Raw genomic sequence first — 25,494 nt, forward strand, 5'->3', positions numbered from 1 at the left:
TATTTATAGACAAATTTTATTTAATTTCAAGTATCTACAAATAAGGAGATGAGTTCTCTTTTTACAGTCTTAAATGAAATAAATAATTAGTAAATAAATATATCACTAGTCATGAGTTTTTATGAGATAGTGGGAGTAAATAATAAGAGATGAAGAGTTGTGTTTTAAGTGTATTTTGGTTGCAAGGAAGACGGATAAAAATCTCACCAAAACAATGAATTTATTTTAGAAGTTCAGGGCACCTTACTAAAATGTGTCGTAAGGGGGGTTGTTTTAAGCTTGAAGGGAGGTGACAAAGAAGAAGGGTGCTTGGGATGGGTAATGGCAAGAATTCTAAAATGGTGCGAGTTGGTTTGAGATAGCACATGCAGACCTACAAAATAGCCAAGGGAGGTTAGAGCCTTAAAGGTGGAGCCGGCAGTGGCCGACGACCACACTCCAATGCTCACGTCAGCTACTTGAACTTTCATAGAGGTGAGAGCTTGCAAGCTCTCTAAAATGAATGTTGAAGGTTGAAGAAGACCCAAGCCCCTTCTTTCGTGTGTTTTGTGATGATTATCAGAGAAGATGAGTGTGAAAGAGAATGAGAGAGATTGAATATTTTTTGCCTTTATATAGTACAACCTAAGTACCTTGCCACGTGGCATATATTTTAGTGGTGATTTTTTTGTCTTTTCTGAAATTCTCACATCCTTTTATCATCATGACAGTTTTTTGAGCCGTTAGGAGCATACTTGGAGGGCAAGGAGACGGTTTTTATTGTTTTGTGTACGTGGTGTACACTGCAGGTGGTCCAAGGTTCTTTTTATAGGGATTGTCTAAACAGTAGTTGACGTGACAGTTAAGGATCATTGTCCTTTGTGCGTTGTTTTTTGTTGTTTGTAGATATTACAATTGACTGTCTCCTCTTTTCTAACAAAATATTCTTGATTTGATTTCATCAAATCAAATATTTTATTGAGACATCACGTGTGATGGTCACTTTTAGATATTTCCTTCAATTCCTTGACTCTGTTGTGGCATACCCTGCGTATTAGTTTATCTGGAGAGTACACTCGGTATAGGTCGGGCACCCTAAGAGGTTAGTTTATAGCCATTAAAACCTCTTTATCGGCACGTGACACTTTATTTTTACCTCTCTTATTTATTCCCCAAACAAGTTGTTTAAGGGAAGAGATAATTATAATTATTTTATAACATTTTTAATATTTATCTAATTTTATCATTTCAAAATTATTTTCCCTATCTAATTTTTTCATAATTACAATATTGCCCCATAAATTATATTAATTCGACATTACATCTAATAATTGGCGTGTAATTTTCTTTTATCTATGTATTGTTTATAACCAAAAAAGAAAAAAAAAATGTAGTCCACCTCATATCAAGGTCTCGATGAAGAAAAACTATAATCACATATTAAGGAGCAAAATTTAAAAACAAAGCCACTATTTATAAAGAAGTTATTTCAAGTGTTTTTAAAAACGGGGTGATAAAAGAGAGGAGTGAGTAACTCTTATTCTTGAATATAAAAAACTGAACAAGTAAACATGGCTGGTAAATCAAACTAGTTTTCCAAAAAAATGACAACGTTAGAGACTTAGGAAGCTTTATAAAGTCACAAGCTGCTCACATTGCTTATAATAGAAAACTGACTTCTCGAAACGACACGTTGCTCGTGCGTTTTGGTCAGTAACTGTCTTAAGTAACTCATGCGAGGAGGCATGTGCTGAGGCAGGTTCTAGAAATAAACCTGTTATTGAAACAAGGTAAATAAGCTAAGCTTTGAGAACTTTTTTCGCGTGTGGTTCTAGAGCCGTGTAGAAATAAATTTAAGAGAGAGAAAGCATCATCTTGTTCTCTATATTTTCTTGTATAAGGCTCTGTAATTGACTCCATTGTTAAATCAATAAAGCTCATCTAAAAGCTTCTCTCATGGACGTAGGCTAAGCATTCTTGCTCAACTGAACCACGTTAAATCTTTGGTATTTTTTTGTGGTTCTTGGTTCATGTTCTTTAATGTTTCTTCATTGATTCTTGTTGCTTTATTGTTTTGTGATTTGCTATGTTCAGTCTTGTGTTTGTGCAACTTGAATTGATTTGATTAAAGAGATCTTGGGCAGTGATCAATTTTGTTAGTTTAAGAACAAACTAATTGCTACAAAACATAATAATATATTTCATATATTAATGTCAAGGATAAAATACAAAATAAAAGTGTATTGAAATTATCATTAAATTTACCACTCGTGACTCAACAACTTAACATTTAGATGATTAACAATTAATGAGATGATTTTATTCAAAGTTATGATGATAATGAGCCTACAATCAGTTAAGATAAATAACTTAATATTTTAATTAAAACAAGTGTCATTTTATGAAATCACGGCATCAGTACTATAATTAAACATAAATAAGGTAAATAAAACATAAGACTTATAAATTTAATATAAAATTATTAAATTAATATTAACTGTAAAATCAAAAATAAATTTTAAAAATGGAACATAATGATAAGGATAAAACTTGTTTTTTTATTTTGCATTTATATTGAATAATGATAAGGATGAAATTTTTTCTCAAAATTAAATTTTGAAAAAAAATATTATTTTAACATCTTGCAAAGTTATTATAAGATGGGGTGATTATGCATCTTCTACACTTCCTCAACAACCACTCCAAAGGTCTATAAGTACAATTATGGAGTAGATTTTAAACACCATGAAATATGCATAAGACTCAAAATTAAATCTAATTTTATTGAAATATTATTTATGTGTCCAATAATATTATAATATCTTTTTATTTTGTTTTGCTTTAATCCTTACCAAGATAAATAATTTTGCTTAATTGACTTGTGTAGAAAACAAACTTATTCAACTTGTTTTCAACACAATTTTTTTTAATTAATGAATGATTTTTCTTTATTCAATTAAAGGAAATGAATAAACTACTTTCACTAAGATTATGTAGAAACCATATTAAATGTTTAATAATTAATAATTTTATAGTAATTTACTTATTTTAACTTCCAAGTAATTTACAAAATTTACATTTATCATGACATTGATGCAATAATTTTAATTATGACATTATTGAATTTTCCTTAAAATAAAATAATAATATGACTGAATTACGAAAATTAAACAAGACAATATCAAATGAAAATAAGAAAACTCAAATAAATTCAATTATTATATTTGGACTCAGAAAACTTGTCTTTCATTATAATAGTTTAAACAAATAATCTATGTCTTTGGTATTATTCATATTAAAATATAAATAAAAATTTTTATACAAATTATTATGATATAACATGATAGGTTGAATAAATGTAAAAACGTAATAAGAATAAATCGTGTTGATATACCTCGATGGTTTGTACAAACTTACAACTTTAGTATTACTCAAATAATTTTAATTTTTTTTTCAAAAAACCATTAAAACAGAAGAAAAAAAAAAGAAAAAAGAAAAATCTCTGGATGGGTGACTGGGCTTATGATTCTCAAAAAACAATAAAGTAGATAATATAAATATATTAAATTGTAAAAATATCCTTTTTATTCAATTAGAGAAAATCCACAATCTAAACTCAAATCCAAACCCAAACCCAAACCTAAACCCCTAGTCAATAATTAACCAAGGTTAGCTAATCATGAAGAGATGTATTTATAAATAAATGAAGAGGGCTGTTGTAGAGAATAGAGCCACTCCTACAAACAAAAGTTACAAAACCCTAGAGCATAAGTTTCACCCAAATCTCCACTTGGTTTTTTTATTACACTTGGCTTGGAGGGAGGGCTTAAAAAAGCAAGTGGAGAAATTTGTGGGGACAGGAAAGAGAAAAAGCCAAAGTCCAAGGAGGTCACTGAACATTGAACAAGGTGTGTCATTCATCGATTCAAAATGCATTTGCCTTGAATACGAGCTGGTAATGCTTCTTTTTGTCCTTTTTCTATCTTTCATTTGCAAAATTCTAACAATGGCAACAAACAGATACGCAAAATCAAAATAAAATCATCTGAATCTGTTTAAAATAATTGAAATATAGAGTCGAGTCGAAGTCCAGTCGAGTGCTCTCTCTTTCTCTCTCTAAGAGTAAACGAGTAAGAGAGAGAGAGCGCGGGACCTAATAAAACTTTCATGGGTTCTTCAACTTCAAAACCCTAGATCATTTTTTTCCCGCCAAAACACTGTCATTAATTGGTACTTATTCTTGACCCAAAGTAATGCTTAAATCTCTGCATTACCACTTCGTTCTTTTTTTTTTTTTTAATTGGATATATAAAATATTATTTTTTTATATTATTGTTTAGTTTCTTTGATATTTTAGTTTCTTTGATGTGAATCGATAAGGTTACGAACTAGAACCATTTCTTCTTTTAGGGTTTTGACCTCGAAATCCAAAATCCATGGCAGGGTGGTCGATGGTAGCTGATGGGTCTGTTGTAGATTACGTCAAATCTTCAAAGCAGAAGAATATCGAATCGAACGGGTCTCGGGTCGATCTTGAACCACCTTTAAAAGAATCTGGACCAAAATCTGAGAAGTTTCAATGCTATTTCGACCGATTTCTTCGAGTTTTTCTGGAAGAGATCTGTCCCCAAGACATCTATCGGCTTCTACCTCCAATGCTTGGAGATGGGCAACCTGTTGACTTGTTTAACCTGTTTTTAGTTGTGAGAGAGAAAGGCGGATATGGCAGTGTTACAGAAAATGGGTTCTGGGATTTAGTGGCTAAAGAGTCTGGCCTGGATTCAAGTTTCTCATCATCTGTAAAATTAGTTTACGTCAAGTATTTGGATGCTCTAGAGAGATGGTTAGAGAGAGTTTTTGTTGACGATAACAAGAGCACCGAGAGTAAATTGAGTGATAGTGGCTTAAGTTTGAGTGGGCGTTTGATGGAGTTAGGAGCAGAGCTTAAATTTTTTTTGTCAGATTCAAAAAAGAGAGATGGGGCGCACCCAGATTTTGAAAATGTGAATTCTGAGTTGAATTTTGTAAATGATGTCAATGTCTGTAAAAATGAGGTTATTGTGGTGGAGTCTAGTGGGAGTGAGAAAAGTGTTCATGATGATAAATCTATGCACATTGATTCGACTGTAAGGTTTTCAGAAATTGCAAAATGCTGTGATGATGGGGAGGTGAAGAGTACAGTTGTAGACTTAGAAGTGGACAAGAATGGCTCTGATGCAGAGGATGATTCACACTTGGATGATGTTAGTGTCTCAAAATGTGTTGTGAATTCACTGGATCTCAAAGGAGTGTGTCATGATGAGCAGCTGAAGAATGCACGGGTGGTGGAAACTAATGGAGGCAAAAAACCTGCAGAATTTGTTATGATAGTGGATTTGAGTGTTCAGGAAAAGAAAGGGAGTTTAAGTCATAAAGAGAAAAAGGCAGAGAGCTCTAGCCATAAGAGGAACCAGGACTCTACATGGAAAATGTTGAGTTGGGTTACTGGGATTGCCAAAGATCCATGTGATTCTGTAGTTGGATCATTACCTGAAAAATCAAAATGGAAGTCTTATGGAAATGACAAGTTATGGAAGCAGGTTTTATCTTATCGAGAATCAGTTTTCTTAAAAAGACATGTTGATTCAAGCAGTGAACAATCTATTGGGCAGGTATTCGTCTGCTACAAAATTTTGCCTAATATTAATGTTGAAGTCAATTGACAGCTATTATAGGGTTATATTCTCATGTGTGGGTAGACACCCCATGTTTCTTTGATTTTCTTTTTCTGCTAGAATGCTTGCATTAGGCACGCCACATCATCTTCTTATGTTACATAATAAACTGTACCTTAGAAAAGAAAATCTTGGTCATTAAGCATGAAAATTTTATAAACTTGCCATTTCTTTTTGGGTGCCAACTGAAGTGTAGATAATACAAAATGAGATGTGTACAGATAAGTCTAGATACAGATTCTGCTTTGTGCAATAAAACTGTTAACAGTATGTAGTAGGTTTTGGTTTACATGATGAATTTTTTTGACTCAATTATTTTGGCCATTAATTCATGTTTATCTCAAATATTTCTCCCATCATGTATTGAATGCTCTGATTCGTCACTGTGAATTGTATTATGTGTTGAATGGTCTCATTTTTCATTCAACATGTTGAATGAATATATTTCCGTTTGTAGACATGAGTTATATGAGATTTCCATGTTTTAGAAAAATCAGAAGATGCACCCGTGCATGTATGATGATCATATTGGAACCAGTTATAATCTTAGAGAGAGGTTAAGCTGCAGCAAGAAGACATATCAAGCAGGGACTACTTCAAATTTATCATCTGCGGGTGCCCAAAATGACTCGTGCAGGGGAGAGACGGAAAACCATGATGACAAAGAATTGCTTGAAACCACTGGTTCCACAACTCCAAATTCAGTGTTTGACTATGTTGTCAAAAAGCAAATTCCTGTTGGGCCAGCCTTTCAAGCTGAAGTACCAGGATGGACTGGTGTGCCTTCTGAAAGTGACTTTAAGTGGTTGGGGACCCAAATTTGGCCACTGCAAAAGGCAGAGCGCAAATTTTTTATTGAAAGGGATCCTATTGGAAAGGGAAGACAAGATTCATGTGGTTGCCAGGTCCGAGGTTCTGTTGAATGTGTTAGATTTCACATTGCTGAGAAAAGGTACAGACTGAAACTTGAAGTGGGTTCAGCCTTCTACGACTGGAAATTTGATAAGATGGGTGAAGAGGTCATGCTTTCTTGGACTGATGAAGACCAGAAGAATTTTAAGAATATAGTGAGATCGAACCCTCCATCCCTTGAGAAGCGTTTCTGGGACCAGATATTCAAGTTTTTTCCATCCAAAAGCAGGGAGGAACTGGTGAGCTACTACTTTAATGTTTTCCTTTTGCAACGCAGAGCACACCAGAATAGGTATTTTCCATGTGACGTCGACAGTGATGATGATTGTGAATCAGAATTTGGATCTGTAGCTCACAGTTATGGGTATGAAACTATGAAGTCTGCAAGTTCCATCTTTCATTCCCCAAACAAGAAGCATAAAATGTCCAGATAGTATTTGATTGCTGAAGAAAATGAAAGCATTTTGATAAGAAATGTAAAGAGTTTCAGATTTTGTTCTTTTTGGCTGTTTCAGACAGCTGAATGTTGGTAATATCAGCAGGCAGTTCTGTGAGTCAGGGAGATAAGTGGGCGTTGAAAGTGATTAAATTTTGTCAACTATGAGTAATGTTGAAGGCTTTAAACACTTGACAACTACGGTGGTGGAAGCAGCTAATTGTAAGCTCAAACAACTTCCTTACTGTTAAAGTGCTTTTGGCGGATGGGTCTTCAGTTTTCAGATACAGATCTTGTTCATTAATTGTACCTTCTCTCTGCATACTCGAATCCTTGTCTGTTTTCCAAAGGGTCACTAAAATGAAAATAGTGAGAGGCCAATAGGTATAGTCGTAGTATTCTAGAATTCAAACGTAGTACATCGAAATGACTTGCTATTGTGAGTTTTTACTTTTGATCCAGGAAGGGAAACTGTTGTTTTACTTTTGCCTAAAGCATTGTGTCCAATGGTCACCTGTCTGCTTACTGTTTTGCAAACAATTAAAACTTTAGGACGATGATATCTTATGATAGGGCAAAATTATGTTGCAACTGTGGTATGGTACTACAGTTGTTTTCAGCCGTTGGATCCACAGTTGTATAGTTACATTAATTGGATCTAATGATTGAAAGCAACTGTGATATCATACCACAGTTGCAACATAGCTGGACCCCTTATGATAATATGAAAAGTTGAAAATGAGTAATGCTTTTTACAACCATTTAATATCCTTATAAAATCTCATTTTTTAACCATAGTTGTATGGTTAGAATAAATTACATAAAAGGATTATCATGAATTGAATTAAACACTTTTATAAAAATTATGAACCCTAACTATTTATAAATTTATAATATAATCGATTTCTTCTTTTTTTGGATGAAATCAAAATAATTTTGAATCAATAGAGAGATGAATCACCTGATAATAAGATACGTTTGTGATTTAGTTACTTTAGTCTAGATAATAACAGAATTAATTAAAACTCTATTGTAATTTTTTTATTCTTTTTTGTAATTTCTGTCAAAGAAAGAATTACAAATATAAAAAAGAGTGTTTCGTAAAAGTTTTAAGGGGGTGGTGGAAGCGCAACCCTATGAAAATCTATACATTCATTTTGTGAACATGAATTTGGGGCCTGAGAGGGAATAACAAAGAGGCCCCCAAAGTGACCAAAGACATCTTATTTGAGATTTCGGATTTCATATTGTTACTATAAATAAGGTTAATGCTAAGTTACATGCATGTACCTTACAACCCTCTCACATGAATAGTGAATAATGTGGGTCCACTCACTATTCATGTGAGAGGGTTGTAAGGTACATGCATGTAACTTAGAGGAATCCTATAAATAATATCTTGACAGCGTCATCAAATATACTTGGAACATCCCATTGCCACTATTCTTCTGAAAGGCAGGCGGGGTAAAGCAAAACTTGCCCTTTCTTCTTCTTCTTCTTTTTTTTTTTCTTTTTCAGCGGTTGAAAATGCATTTGGCCTCTGATTGACAGATAAAAGGAAAAAGGACTGGTGAATTTGTCCTCTATTGAAAGATCCATTATCTATGACGAAGGAAAGAATGTGCTAAATTGTACCATTAGTTGCACATATTCGTAAGTTATTTTTTTTTATAAAATGTGAATGGAGTAAAAAAAAGTTTCTCTGTAAGGGTTATTTATTTGAATATGTATTTTATAAAATTTAATATAATAATATAAGTCTCAGCTATATATATATGATTATAAATATTAATATAATATTTGTTATAATAATAATTATAAATATTTGTATAATATAATAATCTAATATATAATTAATATTTAAAAAAAAAGTTGCACATAGGAATCCCACACTCGCTTTGCTAAGGGCAATTGTCAGTTACCCATTAAATGCTTGGGCAACTAACATAGTTGCAATAGTTGCAAATTTCAATTGGGCAAAGTTAGACATGGAATGGGCTATGTATCTAACTAGAAAAATCATTAGATTAGAGGAATCTTGGGATAAATAATTCGTTGGAGGACCATGTTGAAAATTGAAATATTCAGTAATATAAAAAGAGAGGGAATCTGGCAAATGTAGACGCCTGGAAGGCATGCAACTGATAATATTAAATTATTCAGGACCCTCGTTGAAATTGTACCTGCCAATGCCACTGTTATTGCAATAGCATTTTTTAGTTGTCATCATTATCTCCGTGTTTCACTCATTCATGTCTCAAACCATTTTTGCTTCAAGCAAGCTGACTCTTCTTTATCTCAGTATCTCTCTCCAGTGATAAAGAAGAAGATAAGAGCCCAAGAAAACCCAAAAGAGAAAAAAAAAATGTCTTCACCAAGCAAACGTCGAGAGATGGACTTGATGAAGCTGTTAGTAATCATTTATCAATCTTTTTCAATTATATTCATTTTCCTTGGTTGAAAGCTTTTTCTGATTTTTTTTTTTTTGCTTTTTTTTTTTCTTTGGTGGGGTTTGTTTGAATAGGATGATGAGCGATTACAAAGTGGAGATGATCAATGATGGCATTCAGGAGTTCTATGTACATTTTCAGGGACCTAATGAAAGTAAATTCTTTAATACCCGCTTATTTATCTTTATTTTGTAATTTTTTCACTTTTTTAGTTGTTTTTTGTATTTTTTTGAGCTAGTTATGAAATTAACTTCATTGAGTTTGCGCGACGTATTTCGGCTTTCTTTCTTGATTTAGCTATGTTGACCATCTGTTGATGACTGTCTTTCCTGAGCTTGTATAATTAGAGAATACAGATGCTTTTTAATAACTAGATTCCATAGTCTTATGCAATTTTTATATTTTTCAAATTTGTATACTTTCCAATTGGCATAGTGTTTGAGTTTGTTCTTGATTACCAATTTTTAATTTCCTTCAGTATCAACCATTTCTACCCTGCAAGTATTATTGAGTAATTGGCTACCTGAGTGCTTAGAAAAAATGTAGATTTACTGTTTCTGATAGTTCTCAATGGTTTTAATATTAATCTTGTTGTTGCTTTCTAATAGATTTTTTATTATTAATTTTTGAAAATGGCAGGTCCTTATCATGGAGGTGTATGGAGGATAAGAGTTGAGCTGCCAGATGCTTATCCATATAAATCTCCCTCGATAGGCTTTGTCAATAAGATCTACCATCCGAACATTGATGAGATGTGGGTAATTGAATACTTAAAATTCTCTTATTTTCCATATCAGTAGTTCATTGCATTTATTTGCTTAGTGAGGATCGTTTGTGAGTTTTAAGCATCTTGTTGTTCTCTAATTTCAGGTCAGGCTCAGTTTGTTTGGATGTTATTAACCAGACCTGGAGCCCCATGTTTGGTAATGATGTTTATTAGTTGAGATAATAGGAAAGCAGCTTTCCAATTGTGTTTAGAGCCATTTCTTACAAAAAAAAAAACACCTTTTTGTTCCAGACCTAGTGAATGTGTTTGAAGTATTCCTGCCACAGCTTCTTCTTTATCCCAACCCATCAGACCCATTGAATGGTGATGCTGCAGCACTGCTGATGCGTGATCGAGCTGCTTATGAACAAAGAGTTAAAGGTATTGAACACTTTCTTTATCATTCCTTGCAATGGCAATAAGCATGCACCTTAACTGAAAATTTGTTTCCACCGGTGCTTGCTAATTTTTCAATCTCTTTGCTGGTCTCCTTTCATTTCCTTCTTGCTGGATTTCATGTGCTGTAAATTTGATGTAAAATTTTCTTTCAATCATTATGTTTCTTGGGAACATTGGAAGTTTGACCTGGAACAGCTAATCTGCTTGAGATGATATTTTTGAGTTGTGTGTTTCATTCTCTGAATTAGTTGTGTGCTATGAAGGAACTAAGGGACTACCTGCATTTATTAAGAATGAAACACCGTTGGACTTCGGAAATCTTGTTTCACCATCTGTAAATGTTATACATGGATGAAGCTTCTCTATGATGGATAAAAAGAATACTATATTTAAGCTTTATGGATAGGGCTCGATCTCTTGAGTCAATTTCTATATTGTTGTGGATCCATCTGTGAGATATGTTTTCTCCACTAGATGAAAACTCATCTAGCATGAAGGTGGTATAGTTTATTAATGCCTCATTGATACATTGTTTTGCTGTTGCAATTGTTTGTTCCAGAGTATAGAGAGAAATATGCCAAGGCAGAAGACATAGAAGCTGCCCCAGATGAAAACTCCAGTGACGAGGAGATGAGTGAAGATGAATACAATTCTAGTGATGATGCAATGGCTGGGAAAGCTGACCCGTAGCTGTTCATCTTGGGTTCTCAACAATTGTTATGTTGTATATCATGTTGCTAATTTCGTTTGCAATCTCAACTTGCATATAAAAAATAAAATTATAGAGCGGAATGAAACTCCAACCCATTGCTGTAGATGTTTGCTGGTAATGTTAAATTTCTCACTTTTATCGATGTAGATACTAAATAATTCACGATTATATTTTAGCACTGAGCTACATGTTACATTCGCAAACGAGGTGGTATCCTTTTCGTTCGTTTCGATAGGAGTTGTGGACCTATTTGAAAAACTATGCTCTTAACTAAGAAATTATGAAAATTAGGGACCCGGATGTTATTTGCCGCACTCTCTAGAAAATTGTAAACCTTTTTATGGAAGCAGGTTCCACTTAACACGGTGAAAGCCTGAAAGGACTGACAGTTGTTATAAGCACATATCAATTGATTAATCATCAACAGTCAATCCAGGAATAATTTGCGAATTCGAATTCCATTACTATGGGTCTGTATGTCACAGTTGAATTACCAAAATTTTGCATGGAATTTCAAAGCATGGAAGGAATTCTAACAAGCGAACAAAATATTGAAAGATGGTGGCGGGCAAAGTTCTTGAGAGCTACAAAAAACTTATATTACATTGTTATTGTTTGGTTTAAGTCATTAGACTAATCAAATTCAAATGTAGGCAGAGGCTCAAAGAAATAATGACGTTAAAGCTCAGTAGATGAATCTTAAAATAACACTATTGAGGGGGCCGAGCAACTTAACCTGCAAGATGCAGGTATGAAACTACCGGATTCCAATAATGGATAAGCAGGTTTACAATGGCGAATCAAAGACCTACACTATGTTAACAGTATGAACTAACTGCACTTGTACAGGCCTGCCTGGAAGGGCTGGCTGCTTGTACACTGCATTTTGTACCCAACAGCAACAATTTTTCCTTTTTTTCCCTAATTACAAAGACATTATCTATCCTCCAAACCAATTCATAATTGACTTGGCCGCCTTTTGCCAGCATCTGTTCTCAACCTCTTAACAGGATTTGCCCAACCAACAGCCCCGCTACCACCATTTGCTGGTTGAGCAGGCTGGTTGGCCCACCCATGCTGGTGGGTAGTTTGCTGAGTATGACGCATATCCTTAGGTACCAAACCTAGACCTGGACTTTTGATATTACGACCCAAGCTAGGTGGTGAGACAGGGCCAGATACAGATCTTGGCTTCACCACTGACTTTTCCCTGTCTTTTCTCTTCTTCTTGCAGATAACCAGCTCCCCTGGATGTGGAGAATCATCCGGCTGAGATTGCTCTCGACTACTGCCACTTCCACTTCCAAGCCTTGATTCCTTCTGTGGTATTTGGACTCTAATCCTACTGTCTTCACTAACAGGAACAGATCCACGTTGTGGTGGCTTTTGGGGAGGACTAGGACCAGGTTCCATCTCGTTTATTATCTTGTGCCTCTTACTTTGGCCAACAGTGGTTTGTCTTGGAGACGGCGTAGAGACAGAGGTAGATAGTGGGCCAGTGAAAGAGAGTGCACTTCTGGCTTCTCGAAAATCTGTATCCGGAAATGCAATCTTCAATAAATCGAAAAACAGATCATGAACTTTCCTTGCTTCTGATCTAACCTGTAGAATATAGTCATATGTTAATATAAAACTATGAGGATAAAAAAACTTGCCCCATAACATTGTGCATTCATCTAAAGATACTATTAAAATGCAACTGTATGACAATAGTCATATGTTAATATACAACTAAGAGGATAGAAAACTTGCCCAATAACATCAGGCATTTATCTGAAAATACTATTAAAATGCATCAGCAGGCATACAGATGTGCTAGTTACAATGAGCAACCATACCTCATGTGAAAAGCCATAAAACTGCATTGCACCCTTTAACATAAACTGCACATCAGACACCAGCTCCATCACTCCATTATACTCTAGCCTGTCAACACGCTGATCAATCTTCCGTAAATCCAAAATATTATTTCCAGCTCCACTCACGTAACCAGAAGTTTCAATTCTCTTCCACAAATCAGTTAGCAGGGGTACAATTTGATGCCCTTCTTTCTCGATTCTCCTTTGGAGCTTACTAATTACATTCTTGCACTGTGGACATGAGAACTTTCAAGTTATTTCGCTATATGTAAAGCATGAACAGCGATGAATGAGCAAAGAAGACGAGGGGAAAAAAGAAGGTTATAAACAGTTAAGTTATTCTCTAATACACAGATTTGAAATTATACAACCATATCCTGACTCTTCTCTCTCACCCTGACAGGAAAAAAGACCTCTACTGTACCATCCCCAAAAAAAAAGGGACAATTGCTAGGAAAAGGAAAATGCTTAAAACCAGTATATCAGCCAATAATTCACCCGCATGCTAGGACTTAGCTACTACAACATTATTGAAAGAATTCCTAAGTGTGGCCTCAGAAAAATTTCCTTTTGAGCTACAGCAATCACATAAGTCTATCCTAAAAATAATAATAATAATAACCAAATAAATAAATAAAATCAAATAAGAATAATGATATATACATCCCAAATTGTTTCCCAGCATTTCATCCCAAATTATGTCGCATTTGATGAGTCATTCATCAAGTAGCTGCTAGATTTTCACAAGTTCCAATTGAATTATATCACTTCATCCACTTGATGAATGCTACATCATTTGGGATAATTTTGGGATGTCTAGCACTACTCTGAGTAACTGATTTAACATTCTTCACATAACAGATTCAATATATTCTTCTACGTAATATGAACGAAAACAGATAATCAGGAGAACGTAGTACAGTAGGAAGAGAAACTATAGCTACCACAAAAGATGGCCAGAAGCAACAAACTATCAAACATTCATCATTATATGCACATAATATTCGTACCATACAAAAAGGCGCCACAAGTAGCTTCTTTAATGTCATACCATGAAATCTTAGTTTTCCCTTCCGCCAAGTTGGATTCACATATCAACACATCAGAACTGAATACCAAAAGTATGTTACATGTACTCTAGTGATCAAGATACCAAACAACAAATTCAAATAGGAACAGTTGTGAGAGAAAATCCCAATGTGCAGATTAACAAGGTAAAAGCATTGCCACAGATTCACAGAAAGACAACAAGGCTCCAGGTCAATTAAATCTACATTACTAATATAGAGAAGGAAGATTGGTAGAGAAATGATAGAAACAAAGACTGAGAAGAAAATCATAAACATTTCAAAAACCATAATGTAGCAGAGATACAGTACATACCCTCCTCTGGATGACATCAGACATCTTAGCACTAAAATTTGAGGAACCACTAGCATTCGCAATTTTCCCATCCCAACTTTCTTTGAAGTGATCAGCAGCATCTTCTGTATGACCAGGCATGCAATTCAATCGACCAGTTTTCAGTGAAGCACGCGACTTTGGGGCATTAGCTATTTTCCGTGAAGGTAAGTTCCGCCTACTTTTCGAAGATGGCTCACTTTGATCATGCCTGAGAGAATTGGATTCCCCGTGTGCTTTCATTTCAGTATCAGTCCTTAACTGTGCTGGATATTTGTTGTCCATTTGGAAGGGCAAGAGAGATGAATCACCGCGATGGAGAGGTGTGTCGGTGCAAGACCTCTCCTCTGGCCTTTCAACAGTATGACGGGGTCGAACTCGAATACTACGCTTTCGTTTGATCTTAGGCTGCAAAACCTGTTCATCTTCACCTTCGTCACGATCATGAGTCCAACTTCCAGATTGCTGGTGGTCCATGTGAGAATCTCCAGATACTGCAATCTCTCCCTCTTCTAACTCATCTGGCTGGAGAAATGAACAAGACCAAAATTAACAGATGCACTTCACAATCTAATGAAAACAATAGTTAACAAAGAGTGGAACATACCATCCTCTTTGAAAGAGAACCTGGCCTAGCTTCTAATGCAGACAGAGACCCAAATTTCTGAGGGGAAACAGGAGATACTATCTGTGTCAATCTTCGACTGTTCGAAGATGATCCTGAAGAACCAGCTTCCTCAACTACATGATTGTTTCTTGTGTTTTCTGAAGGCCGGAGATAGTCATAACCACCTTCGCAAACTGGACCATCTTCTTCTGATTGGTCTTTGTTACTCAGTGGTGCCCCAACAGCACCACTGTATTCATCATCTTCAAACTCTCCAATTTCTCCCTCTTCTTCCTGCACAGGATATCCATTCCTCTCATCAGAGCTTGCTTCAGAATATTCTCCAATTTCATCATCAACTTCCTTGTAATTAGGATACTTTTTCCCCTTGGGTCCCCTTTTTCTTTCTGTTTCAATTTCACCAGAATCCACACCAATATTGCTACCAAACAAAATATTCTTTGATGGCTTTTTGGATAAATTAGCAATAGTAGCATTCACTTCCTTTGTACTGGCTCGAAGCCACTTCGGTACCTGGTCATATCTTGTCATCTCCTCAATCCAACCAAACTCTTCATCCATTTGATCAAACAATTCTACTTCATCTTCACTTCTAGCAATCATCCGATTTACCTCCTGCAGTGATGGAACATCATGCACAGTTTCTTGGTACCTTTCCTCATCATGTAATAATGTCTCCAAAGTCATACGCCTCTCTTCATGAGTTGTTCTCTGATCAAATCGTCCAGCATTGATGACCTCATCAGCCATGTCAATCTTATACTGCTGAATGTTATTCCTTATGAGGCCCTCAATAGATCCAATATATCGATCCTTACCTGCAAGATCATCCTCTAAATCAACTGTACCTCCACTTCTTAGTTCATCCTCTTTTTGGTGACTCGAAATTTTGTCAACAACTGCTTCCATATAAATGACCTTAACTTCTCTTTTCTGTCCAATGCGGTGGGCTCTAGCAACTGCCTGTTCCTCATTTTTTGGGTTAGGATCGGGATCATAAATGATGACTGTGTCAGCAGACTGAAGATTAAGACCACGTCCAGCGGCACGAATACTAAGCAGGAATATAAAGCAGTCTGAATCATGGCTATTAAAGTCCACAATAGCTGATTCACGATCTTCTAAACTAGTAGTTCCATCAATTCGCCTGTACACAAGTTGCCGCCATTGTAGATATTCCTCCAGGATATCAAGAAGCTTGGTCATGGTGCTAAACAGCAGTACTCTATGCCCCGTTCTCTGAAGTTTTATAAGGATCCTATCCAGGATCCATAATTTCCCACATGATTTTACAAGAAAATCTTTGGATAAGTCACTGAAATATGGATAGTTTAGCAAAGGATGATTGCAAGTTTTACGAAGCTCCATACATCTGTTATTAAGAGTTTTATACACCTTGGCCTGGTATATGGGATTTTTTTGAACCCTTCTCTTCTCATCTTCAGGATCAACCCGAAGAGTACCAGTGGCTTTGATCCAATCATAAATAGCACTCTGAATAGCTGACATTCTACACCTTAAAACTATTGAGACCTGCAATCCAGAAATGGTATTACATGTCAGGAACTCAAAGGAGGGGATCCACAGGGGTAGAACAACATTAGAGCCCTTAGTCTATCCATTTAATTGCAATTTTTATGTTTTCTCTTCTGACATCTTAACCCCAATTTGAACAAGTGGCTCTACAACTATTATTTCTTGTTTCTGACATTTTGGCTCCTGTTGTTACATTTGACCATCTTATTTCTTACATTTTAAAAATTTTTCTACCCACGACCACACCCCAAAAAGGGGGGGAAGGTAAAGAAATCCGGTTCCTCCCCTGATGAGCCAATGGGATTGCAAATATAGCATACCTTGGGTGGAAGGGAACCTTCGACATCTTCAACACGGCGTCTGAGCATAAAAGGCTCCAATATTTGATGAAGTCGGTGGATAATGATAACTTTCTTTTCAGTCTCAAGCCAGTCATCATCTGCATTATGTGTAGGACCTTCCTTTTGAAATGGTTGTGAAAACCAATCATGGAATGCTTTCCGATTATCAAACACTTCAGGAAGAAGTAGATTTAAGAGTGACCAAAGTTCCTTTAAATCATTCTGCAAAATCAAAAGCACTTGGCACTCAGTTAAACACATTGAGTATCTTTAAGCACCAATCGCAAATAAACATTAATTGAGAGCTATCTTAACAGACCTGTAAAGGCGTCCCTGTAAGAAGCAAGCGCCTCTGGCAACGATATCTATCAAGGTCACGGGCCAAAACTGATTCTCTGTCTTTCATTCTTTGTGCTTCATCAATTATGATATACTTCCAATCAACTTTTGACAGTTTTGAGCGGTCATACATGATGAACTCATAAGTTGTCACAAGGACATTAAATTTCAGGGCAGCGACCTCCTATAGAAAGCACCGTAGAGTAAAATTCAGTTCCTTCACAAAATCTCCGGTATTGGGAAAAAATGCAAATATGTGCCACTAACCTGAGAAAACAACCTTGACCGTTGATCCTTTGCACCAACATAATAAATGCATGATACAGATGGCAGCCACTTATGCAACTCACTCTGCCACATGGACATAGTTAGCCACTTTTGGAAGTACTGGGAATAGTCAGACCACGCAATGAAAAGAAACTAACCTTCCAATTCACCAATACAGCATTAGGGACAATTATAAGATGAGGGCCATAGTTCCCTTTAAATTCCATCAAATAAGCTATCAGTGCCATCACCTGCAGAGGAAATAAAATAATTAGAAATGCCAACTAAGATTCAATATGCTGCCTTAAAATATTATAGTTAATTCTCCTTATAACAAAAGCAAAGCACTTATTTATAAATTTACTCTAGTATCTGTCACACTATTTAAAAAGAAAAAGCTCCGCATCCACAGAAGAGTCTCTCATGTATGAACTAATAGACCCTGACGTAAGTATGCACTCAAAACTAGAAATACAAGAGATTTCCTCTGTCTCCTTTAGGGAGGATTTCAACCTCAGATCCTAACAAAAAATCACCTGCACAGTCTTCCCAAGCCCCATCTCATCTGCCAATATTCCATTTAATTTGTTGTTATACAAAGAAAGCATCCACTGCAATCCAACCTGCCAAACACGACACAATAACAGCTCAAAAAACTAGATGGCAACAAAAGATAACACAACAGAAAGCAAACACCTGCAAAAAATAAAATAAAATAAAATAAAATCTCCAACAGCAACCTACAATCTGATAATCTCGTAAGGTTCCGGCTCGTAACATTGAGGGTTGCCTCATGACCCTTTCGTTCACAGCATGAGCAAGACTATAATACCTGTTGACAGCCACAATGAAAACATAAGGAATAGCTAAATATGAAACCATTATAAGCAGCATACGATCTTTACGTACAATAACATAGCTGACTGTGCAGATAAAAGATAAACCAATTCTGAGTGCATTTACGACAAGCTGACAACTATCAAACTGGAGAGTAGAGAGGATAATTGCATAAATTTCACGGGTGGGACAAAATCTCCATTGAATGAAGCCAACAGCTCTATTGGCATTTCACAATAAAAAAGCACGTTTCTTTTTCTCCGTTCTAAATGTTTCTTTTATATAAAGACTTACATTTATGAGCGTATTATCCAATAATAACTTACTTGTTAACGGATGAACCATCCCTGGGGGCATTCATTTCCAGAAATCTATTTCTGATCATCACTTCCTCACCAGCACAAGCTGCTGCCGACCTAACCTCTTCTTCAGAAAGACCCTATTTTGACCAGATAGAAACAAAGTGAGATTTGCTAATATATAGGAAACAAATTAAAATCTTCACTTCTGTGAAGAACTCTAAAAACTATAGAAAACCCTGCATAAAGTGTACACCTAACATGAGACAGGAAAAGGAAGAAAAATGCCACAAACCAACAAAATTATCAGACTGTATCCCAATCAAGCTGGATGAAAAATATTGAATAAACAAATGAAATAACATAAATAAAACCCAATGCAAAGGTAGCATGCGTTGTGTGTATACAAGAGTATATTGTATGTATTCATTTTGCTCCCAATTTCATGGCTTCGAAGCCTAAAAATTTTGGAGAAATGGGGGATGAGAGGAAAGGGGTGACTTGTAGGGAGAGGGAGAGGGAGAGAAGGGAAAAAAACACATGCCTGCAATCTTGCAGCAGCAGCAGCAGCATTTGCTGCCTCTTCAACTTCCTGCTGATTCTTGGCAGCGGTTATTTTACTTCCCAGTTTATAAAGATATTCTTCAGTCTGAGTCAAGAATGACGAGAGGACTGCATATCTTTCTGCAGCATCACCCGGGATACTAGTCTGCTGCTCTAGCAACATCTCCCTATACCTCTCAACATCATTATTCTTCAAGGCTTCCATCCTTTTGTTCCGATCATCATCCTTTCTCTTCGAGAACTCCCTCAAAATTCTCTCATGGTATTTGGCAACTCCCCGATTCCGGGCAGTCCGTGCATCACGGATGGCCCAATGAGCCTCAAGAAGCTTTTTACGCCACTGTGAGATGGATTTTAATTGCTTCTCTCTCATGGCCTTCTGAGATGTTTGTACTTGTCTCATCAGTTCAACACGCTGACGCTCACACAGCCGGACAAACTTCCTATATTGTCTGTCAGGCATTGCCATAATCTCCTGCTGTTGTTGGTCAACTTCATCCCTTAAACGTGACTGTAGATCTAAAAGTCTAAGCTTTTTTTGTTCAATCTGCAACCGCAGAACAAGATCTGGCCTGATTCTTTTTCTCTCTAAATTAACTGCCAATATGCCACTAATCTTCTTCAAATTTTCTGATCTTTTCTTTTGGAGAACTTCCAAGCCTTCCTCAGAAAGTAGATCTTTGACATCATATGCCAATGTTAGATTATTACTACTATTAACCATTGCTGTCGACCCAACAGAGTCATGTTTTCTAGTGAAAAAGGGAAAATCAAATAGTGGTCCATGATACTTTCTGGCAGCGCCAACATCTTTTGGCTGGAGGGCAGTAGTTGCTTGTGCTGGCTTCTTAACTTGAACTGCGTCACATGCAGAAACCTGAGGTGCAACAGACTTTCCTCTATCAGCTGGGAAATCACTTTGTTGTTGAGTTCGCAGAAGACCACATTCTACTTCCTGGTCTGACTTAACTGAAGATACAGGGGCCTGCTGCTCTTCTTTTCCTGGTACTACCACAGGTGCAGGTTCCTTTGTCACAGCCGACATACCCTGCCCAACTGGTGACACAGCTGCTTTATCATCCCCAGCATAAGCTTCTTCTTTTGGTAAGCTTTGAACATTTGATGATGACACAGCTTGTGCATCCTTTCCATTAGATTCCAAATGTCTCAACTGGTCTTCTGCAATCTTCCCAGAAACTCTATCCTGATTATTTACTGCTGCAGGAAGAAATTGCTGCTGTGCCGGCTGCTGCTGCAACTCAAGAGACGGTGGAACAATAGCTCGAAGAAGCTCTTGTGGTAGAGTACCTTCTCCTTTCTGTCAAGAAAGCAGAAATTAAATGCTCCACTAAGCCAAAAGCAATATGGGATTCTTAGAAAGACACATATGAATGAGTGAGAGAGAGAGAGAGAGAGAGTTTCGCACACCTTCAGCCTCCTAAATGCTAGAATTTGTGCCTTAAGAACATGAAGTTGATGTTTTGTGAACCCTAAACGCTGCTGTGGCATCTGGGTGGCCAGCCCACCCTGTGACGAAAAGTTGTTAGCTGAGCTTCCATCACTGGAAGGAATTGCAGATTGCGGTGAAGATCGATTCAACTGCCTGAGGTACTGCATTTGTGAATTTTCTGGGCCACTTGAATTTTTTACAGGCAAAGGCTGATCCACACCCGGTGTCATGTTCAAAGATGTCTGTGGAGGATGTATCGGAGGCAATCCATTTCCAATTGCAACCGGCTGTCTAGAAGGAACCTGGTTATCTCTGCCATGAACAGAAAACTGCTGCAATGAAATGTTGTTTACATTATTGACGACAGCCGCACTGGTAGTTGAGCCAAGAGGACTAGGGGAAACTGTAGGTCTTGCCTTCGCTGAACCAGATTGCCCAGACACATCACTGGATGAATTAGCATGTGGAGAGTTCTCGCCTGCAATGGTTGGAGATGTCACCTGTTGTTTTGATACTGGGACAGGTGATGACGGCGCACCCATGTTGCTTTCATTTGCTTTGTGATTAGCAACAATTCTAGACTGCATGATTGGTATAAGCTGTGCTATTAAGCTGGCATTTGCAGGCTGTGAGAGATCAATATTGCGCTCAAGTGCCCATGCCTGCAACTGAGCAGCCATTGCAAGTTGGTTACCGGCTGCGTTTTGAATGCTTTGCTGATGTTGTGCTGCCTGCATGGGCCTTATAATATTAGCAGCCATTCCTTGCCCACCAAGGGTCTGCTGACTAGGAGGTTTTGGTTCACCCTTCTGGTCAGAGACTTGCTGCTGAGGTTGTTCCATCTGCTTTTCACCACGAACAAACTGTTCAGATGAATTTTTGGACGATGATGCCTGAGCCTGATTAGCTGATTGCATGGAGATCAATTCCTGCATTTTCAAATTTCCCATCCTCATGTCTTGATCTTTCCCAGATGCAGGACCCAACATTCCCAATTTAGCTTGCTGCTGAGACTGCAAAACTGAAGCAGACTTCTGTTGGGCCTGCAAAGCATATTGCATATAAGCTTGATGAACGGGATTTAGCAGTTGTTGCTCAACACCTTGACTTCTATTCTGACTCTCCTGCGATATAGCATGTTGTTGAGCAAAATCAAAGAATTTCCTAGATTGCTGAGGAGGTTGCATGGAGCCTGGAGGTGAAGCAAAATTCCCCCCTCCCATTAATCCAGGGAGACTTCCAACTTGATATGCTAAAATGGCTTCATTTCCATCAGGTTTTCTTAGTATTTGTTGTTGGAAAGGCTGTTCAAATTGTTAAAAGAAAATTATAATTCAAACACATATCATATGGGACCCCGAATACGTTAATGATTGGGCATATGATTCATAAAAAAATTACAGGAAATCACCAAACACGTTCAAAAAGCTTTCTACTCCCCGTAATAAAAGGCAAAGTAGCATGATAAGGAAATATTCGTCAGCCATATGGATATTAATGAATTCAAAAGACGTGTCAGAGTACAGGCACAGAAGCAAATTCAGATTGCTAATGAGAACTATAGTAACTACAGACATCAGCAAAAGGAAAGGAAACAAAATGAAATTTTCCAAGTTGGATCATTGATATCACTAGCAATTCGATGTGTAAGTGAGCTAAACAAATCATAAAAACAATCCACAAAACCCAAACAATCAAGTTCAAGGATGTGCAAATTTACATCATGACAAGAACCAAGCAGTAAGTATGGTCAAAAAAGACAATAATCCAAACAAATAGGCACATAATACATAGAAGTAGGTCAACCAAATAAAACAAGAGCCGTTAACTGTGAATTCACATGATTCCACTAGAAACAATACAAATAAGACAAAAAACATAACCCAAGTTCATTCTTGCTTGAGAAAAGAAAAGAGCAGCTTAGAGCAACATTGATTTTTTATGGTCTTTACCTGCAAGCAAGCTTTGACACTGAAGTTAATGTAGTAACTTTCAACCATATACCAAGTTTGTAAACACTCCAAAACCAAGTGAAGCAAACCCCTTGTTTAATTTCTACCAACCTCTCTACATGTTCCAAATCAGTGTCTAAAATTTTTTGACAGAATATACACCGAATAAAATCTAAGATCAAATGTAATTATGCTCTCAGTATAACTTGAGAATAAGAAGCTCGCTCCAGCTAAACAGCTCTCAACATTAAATTCTAGAGTCAGTTCCCATTTCTACCAAAGACAGACATTTCCACAGCCCACTTCAACTCCAAAAATCAATAATAATAATAATAATCCAAAACCAAGTGATCAACAAACTCTACACTGATCACACAGTCAGTGCATTAATTACAAAAATCGACTCCCACCCAATTGCCAAAACCCTCTAAATTATGGAACAAAACCCTACCCATTGGAAAACCACAGACTCACATGCCAATTCAACCAGTTTTTCACAAAGACCTAATTAAACAACATAAACTTCACCTGTCTCTGCTGCTGTTGTTGGTGTTGCTGCTGTTGCTGCAACGAATCAAAACCCAAGTGGGGCGTCGAAACAGCAGATGATGACGAAGACGGCGACGCCGCTGACGACGTAGATGCCGCCCGGTTCCGGCTGGGCCCACCACCCGATTGCATGCAATTTTACAACTTTAACCCTAATTTACAAGAAACTACAACAAATTTCAATAATTTAAACAAAACGCCTTACCAACAACATACAACAAAATAATCCCTCCAAATTTTAAAATTAAAAACCCCTTGTTTTTTCTTTTTTCTTTATGCCCTCCGATCCCAACGTTCAAAAAATTAAAACGACCCCACTTTCTCTCTCCAGATTGTTGTACCCCATTTTCCCAAAAAAAGCGAAATTTGCGGATGGATCTTTACGAGTATGAAGAAGCCGAGAGTGTAGCGAACTCGGAGGAATCGCTGATTCGACTCACTAGTAACTCTATTGTAGGTTTCACACGATTTTGCAAGCAATTTTTTTCCAGTCAAGCCCTAAGATTTTTTCAAAAAATATATATATATTTATATATATTGTTTTTTTTTGGTAAAATGGTTTATTGATGTTAATTTTCCTCAGGTTGGCAACAAGAGCTCTGTGGCTTTATGCATCAGAAGTGGGGCCCACATGTTTTGAAATTACAAAAAAGGGTACGCTTGGAATTGACCCTAGAATTTACTTTAATTACGAGAGAATCCTTTACTCACACTCCATGAGCAAGTAATTCTGCTGCGTGTCAATAGTCAAAAGTTAACGAGCGACTTAAAGTTTGGCATGATACAACTAAACTAATGAATGTTATGGCAAAAGATGAAAAATCTTTATATGAATTTTTATTAATGTAATTTCCATTTTGACCCCTGTTTCTTTTTCTTTCGTTTTTTAATTAGGTAACTTGTTTTGTTATATTTCGTTAATTGAAAATAATTTTTAAAAATTAAAATGCAAATGAGTGTGTTTGTAATAAATTTTACCGCATGTGATAAGATAAGATAAATGATAGGCCATGTTTTGTATTAAGATTGGACAGTTATAACTTAAAGTACAATATTAAAATGTTTACTAAATAATATCTGTTGTGATTTAAAAATTAAGATTTGTTTGGAATTGTAATGAAATAAATTATTAATTGAAAAAGTTGCTTAGTGTTTAGTAGACTATGTTGTTACAAACTTACAATTGTTGTGAGTTTGAAAAGTGTGTACATATGTTTGATCTATTTTATTACAAAAGTATTATTTTATTGTATAATAAACAAAATAGACATAAATCTAAATTGCCTTTTATTTATATTATGGTTTATGATGGTTCAAATATTAAGGTTAAAATAGAAACTTCAAGAAGGTGAATGGCTATCTAATAAGCTACTTATAAAGAACAACCTCTTTTAAGAATAACAGTCAAATTAGAGAGAAATAAATAGTTTTTAAAAAATTTATTGAACAATATTTTAGCTAAATCTTAAGAAATAAATTGCTTATAACATTTCAATCTCAATTTTGAACGCATTAATTTGATTTCATTTACTATTTATATCATGAAGCTCATAATATTTTGTTGTTATTGTCAAAATTGTTATTTAAAAATCAAATTTACTATAAATTTTGACATTTATTTCATAATATAGTTTTTTTATAGCAATTGTAACTAAAAAACTACAATACATCAATATCAAACAAGACCATAGTGCTTTCATATGACACGAGTGTTAAAATTATAAATTAATTTTGTTTTCTTGAATATGTCATACTCTCGTATGTATTTCGCTCTATACACATCACATATGAATATATGTGTTACTGAAAAAATGAGTTAATAAACACATATAACATTTGTATATGGATTTGAATAGGACACGGCTATTTGTTTTATTAATTATAATTTAATGGATTAATAAATACATTTTATTTTTAAAATAGACTAAAATAGAGTTCAAATTTACTGGCAAGACTTGTAGTTTCAAAAAAAATTGGGATCACTTTTTGAATATTTTGAATTTATTAATTTCATATTTTTTAGAATCCAAATGAAAATCAACAACTTATTGTATTTTTCAGCCCTCATCTCATATTTAAGGCTGATGAATTCCAGTCTCGGAAG

At 35.9% G+C, this 25,494-nt stretch overlaps 3 protein-coding genes across 8 annotated transcripts; 2 read left to right on the top strand and 1 right to left on the bottom strand.

Annotated features, from left to right (window-relative positions):
• The first annotated feature begins 3,723 nt into the window (after nucleotides 1-3,723).
• Nucleotides 3,724-7,605, top strand: LOC18047558 (AT-rich interactive domain-containing protein 1). Of its 6 annotated transcripts, none has more exons than XM_024189099.1 (3): nucleotides 3,724-3,934; nucleotides 4,390-5,630; nucleotides 6,182-7,605. In XM_024189099.1, exons 2-3 carry the CDS (start codon nucleotides 4,416-4,418, stop codon nucleotides 7,037-7,039), a joined length of 2,073 nt encoding a protein of 690 aa, XP_024044867.1. In that variant the 5' UTR covers nucleotides 3,724-3,934; nucleotides 4,390-4,415; the 3' UTR covers nucleotides 7,040-7,605. The 6 variants fall into 6 exon arrangements, with proteins under 6 accessions (XP_024044867.1, XP_024044870.1, XP_024044868.1 ...); XM_024189102.1 differs by having other exon boundaries at nucleotides 4,423-5,630; XM_024189100.1 differs by having other exon boundaries at nucleotides 3,724-3,887.
• A 1,647-nt stretch (nucleotides 7,606-9,252) lies between these two features.
• On the top strand, nucleotides 9,253-11,575 carry LOC112100182 (ubiquitin-conjugating enzyme E2 5). The gene is made up of 6 exons (XM_024188794.1): nucleotides 9,253-9,450; nucleotides 9,566-9,645; nucleotides 10,131-10,245; nucleotides 10,362-10,414; nucleotides 10,510-10,638; nucleotides 11,216-11,575. Exons 1-6 carry the CDS (start codon nucleotides 9,407-9,409, stop codon nucleotides 11,344-11,346), a joined length of 552 nt encoding a protein of 183 aa, XP_024044562.1. The 5' UTR covers nucleotides 9,253-9,406; the 3' UTR covers nucleotides 11,347-11,575.
• A 375-nt stretch (nucleotides 11,576-11,950) lies between these two features.
• Nucleotides 11,951-23,934, bottom strand: LOC18047559 (ATP-dependent helicase BRM). Its single transcript, XM_006444940.2, has 14 exons — nucleotides 23,370-23,934; nucleotides 20,868-22,193; nucleotides 19,420-20,757; nucleotides 18,903-19,015; nucleotides 18,484-18,571; nucleotides 18,276-18,362; nucleotides 17,898-17,990; nucleotides 17,740-17,823; nucleotides 17,453-17,656; nucleotides 17,113-17,355; nucleotides 15,236-16,789; nucleotides 14,611-15,153; nucleotides 13,207-13,458; nucleotides 11,951-12,970 (listed from the first exon to the last, which is right to left on the bottom strand). The coding sequence occupies exons 1-14, from the start codon at nucleotides 23,520-23,522 to the stop codon at nucleotides 12,326-12,328; spliced, it is 6,723 nt and encodes a 2,240-aa protein (XP_006445003.1). The 5' UTR covers nucleotides 23,523-23,934; the 3' UTR covers nucleotides 11,951-12,325.
• Nucleotides 23,935-25,494: the final 1,560 nt, after the last annotated feature.

The sequence above is a fragment of the Citrus clementina genome, unplaced genomic scaffold (genome assembly GCF_000493195.1).
Source record: "Citrus clementina cultivar Clemenules unplaced genomic scaffold, Citrus_clementina_v1.0 scaffold_3, whole genome shotgun sequence".
In the NCBI taxonomy this organism is placed as follows: Eukaryota; Viridiplantae; Streptophyta; class Magnoliopsida; order Sapindales; family Rutaceae; genus Citrus; species Citrus x clementina.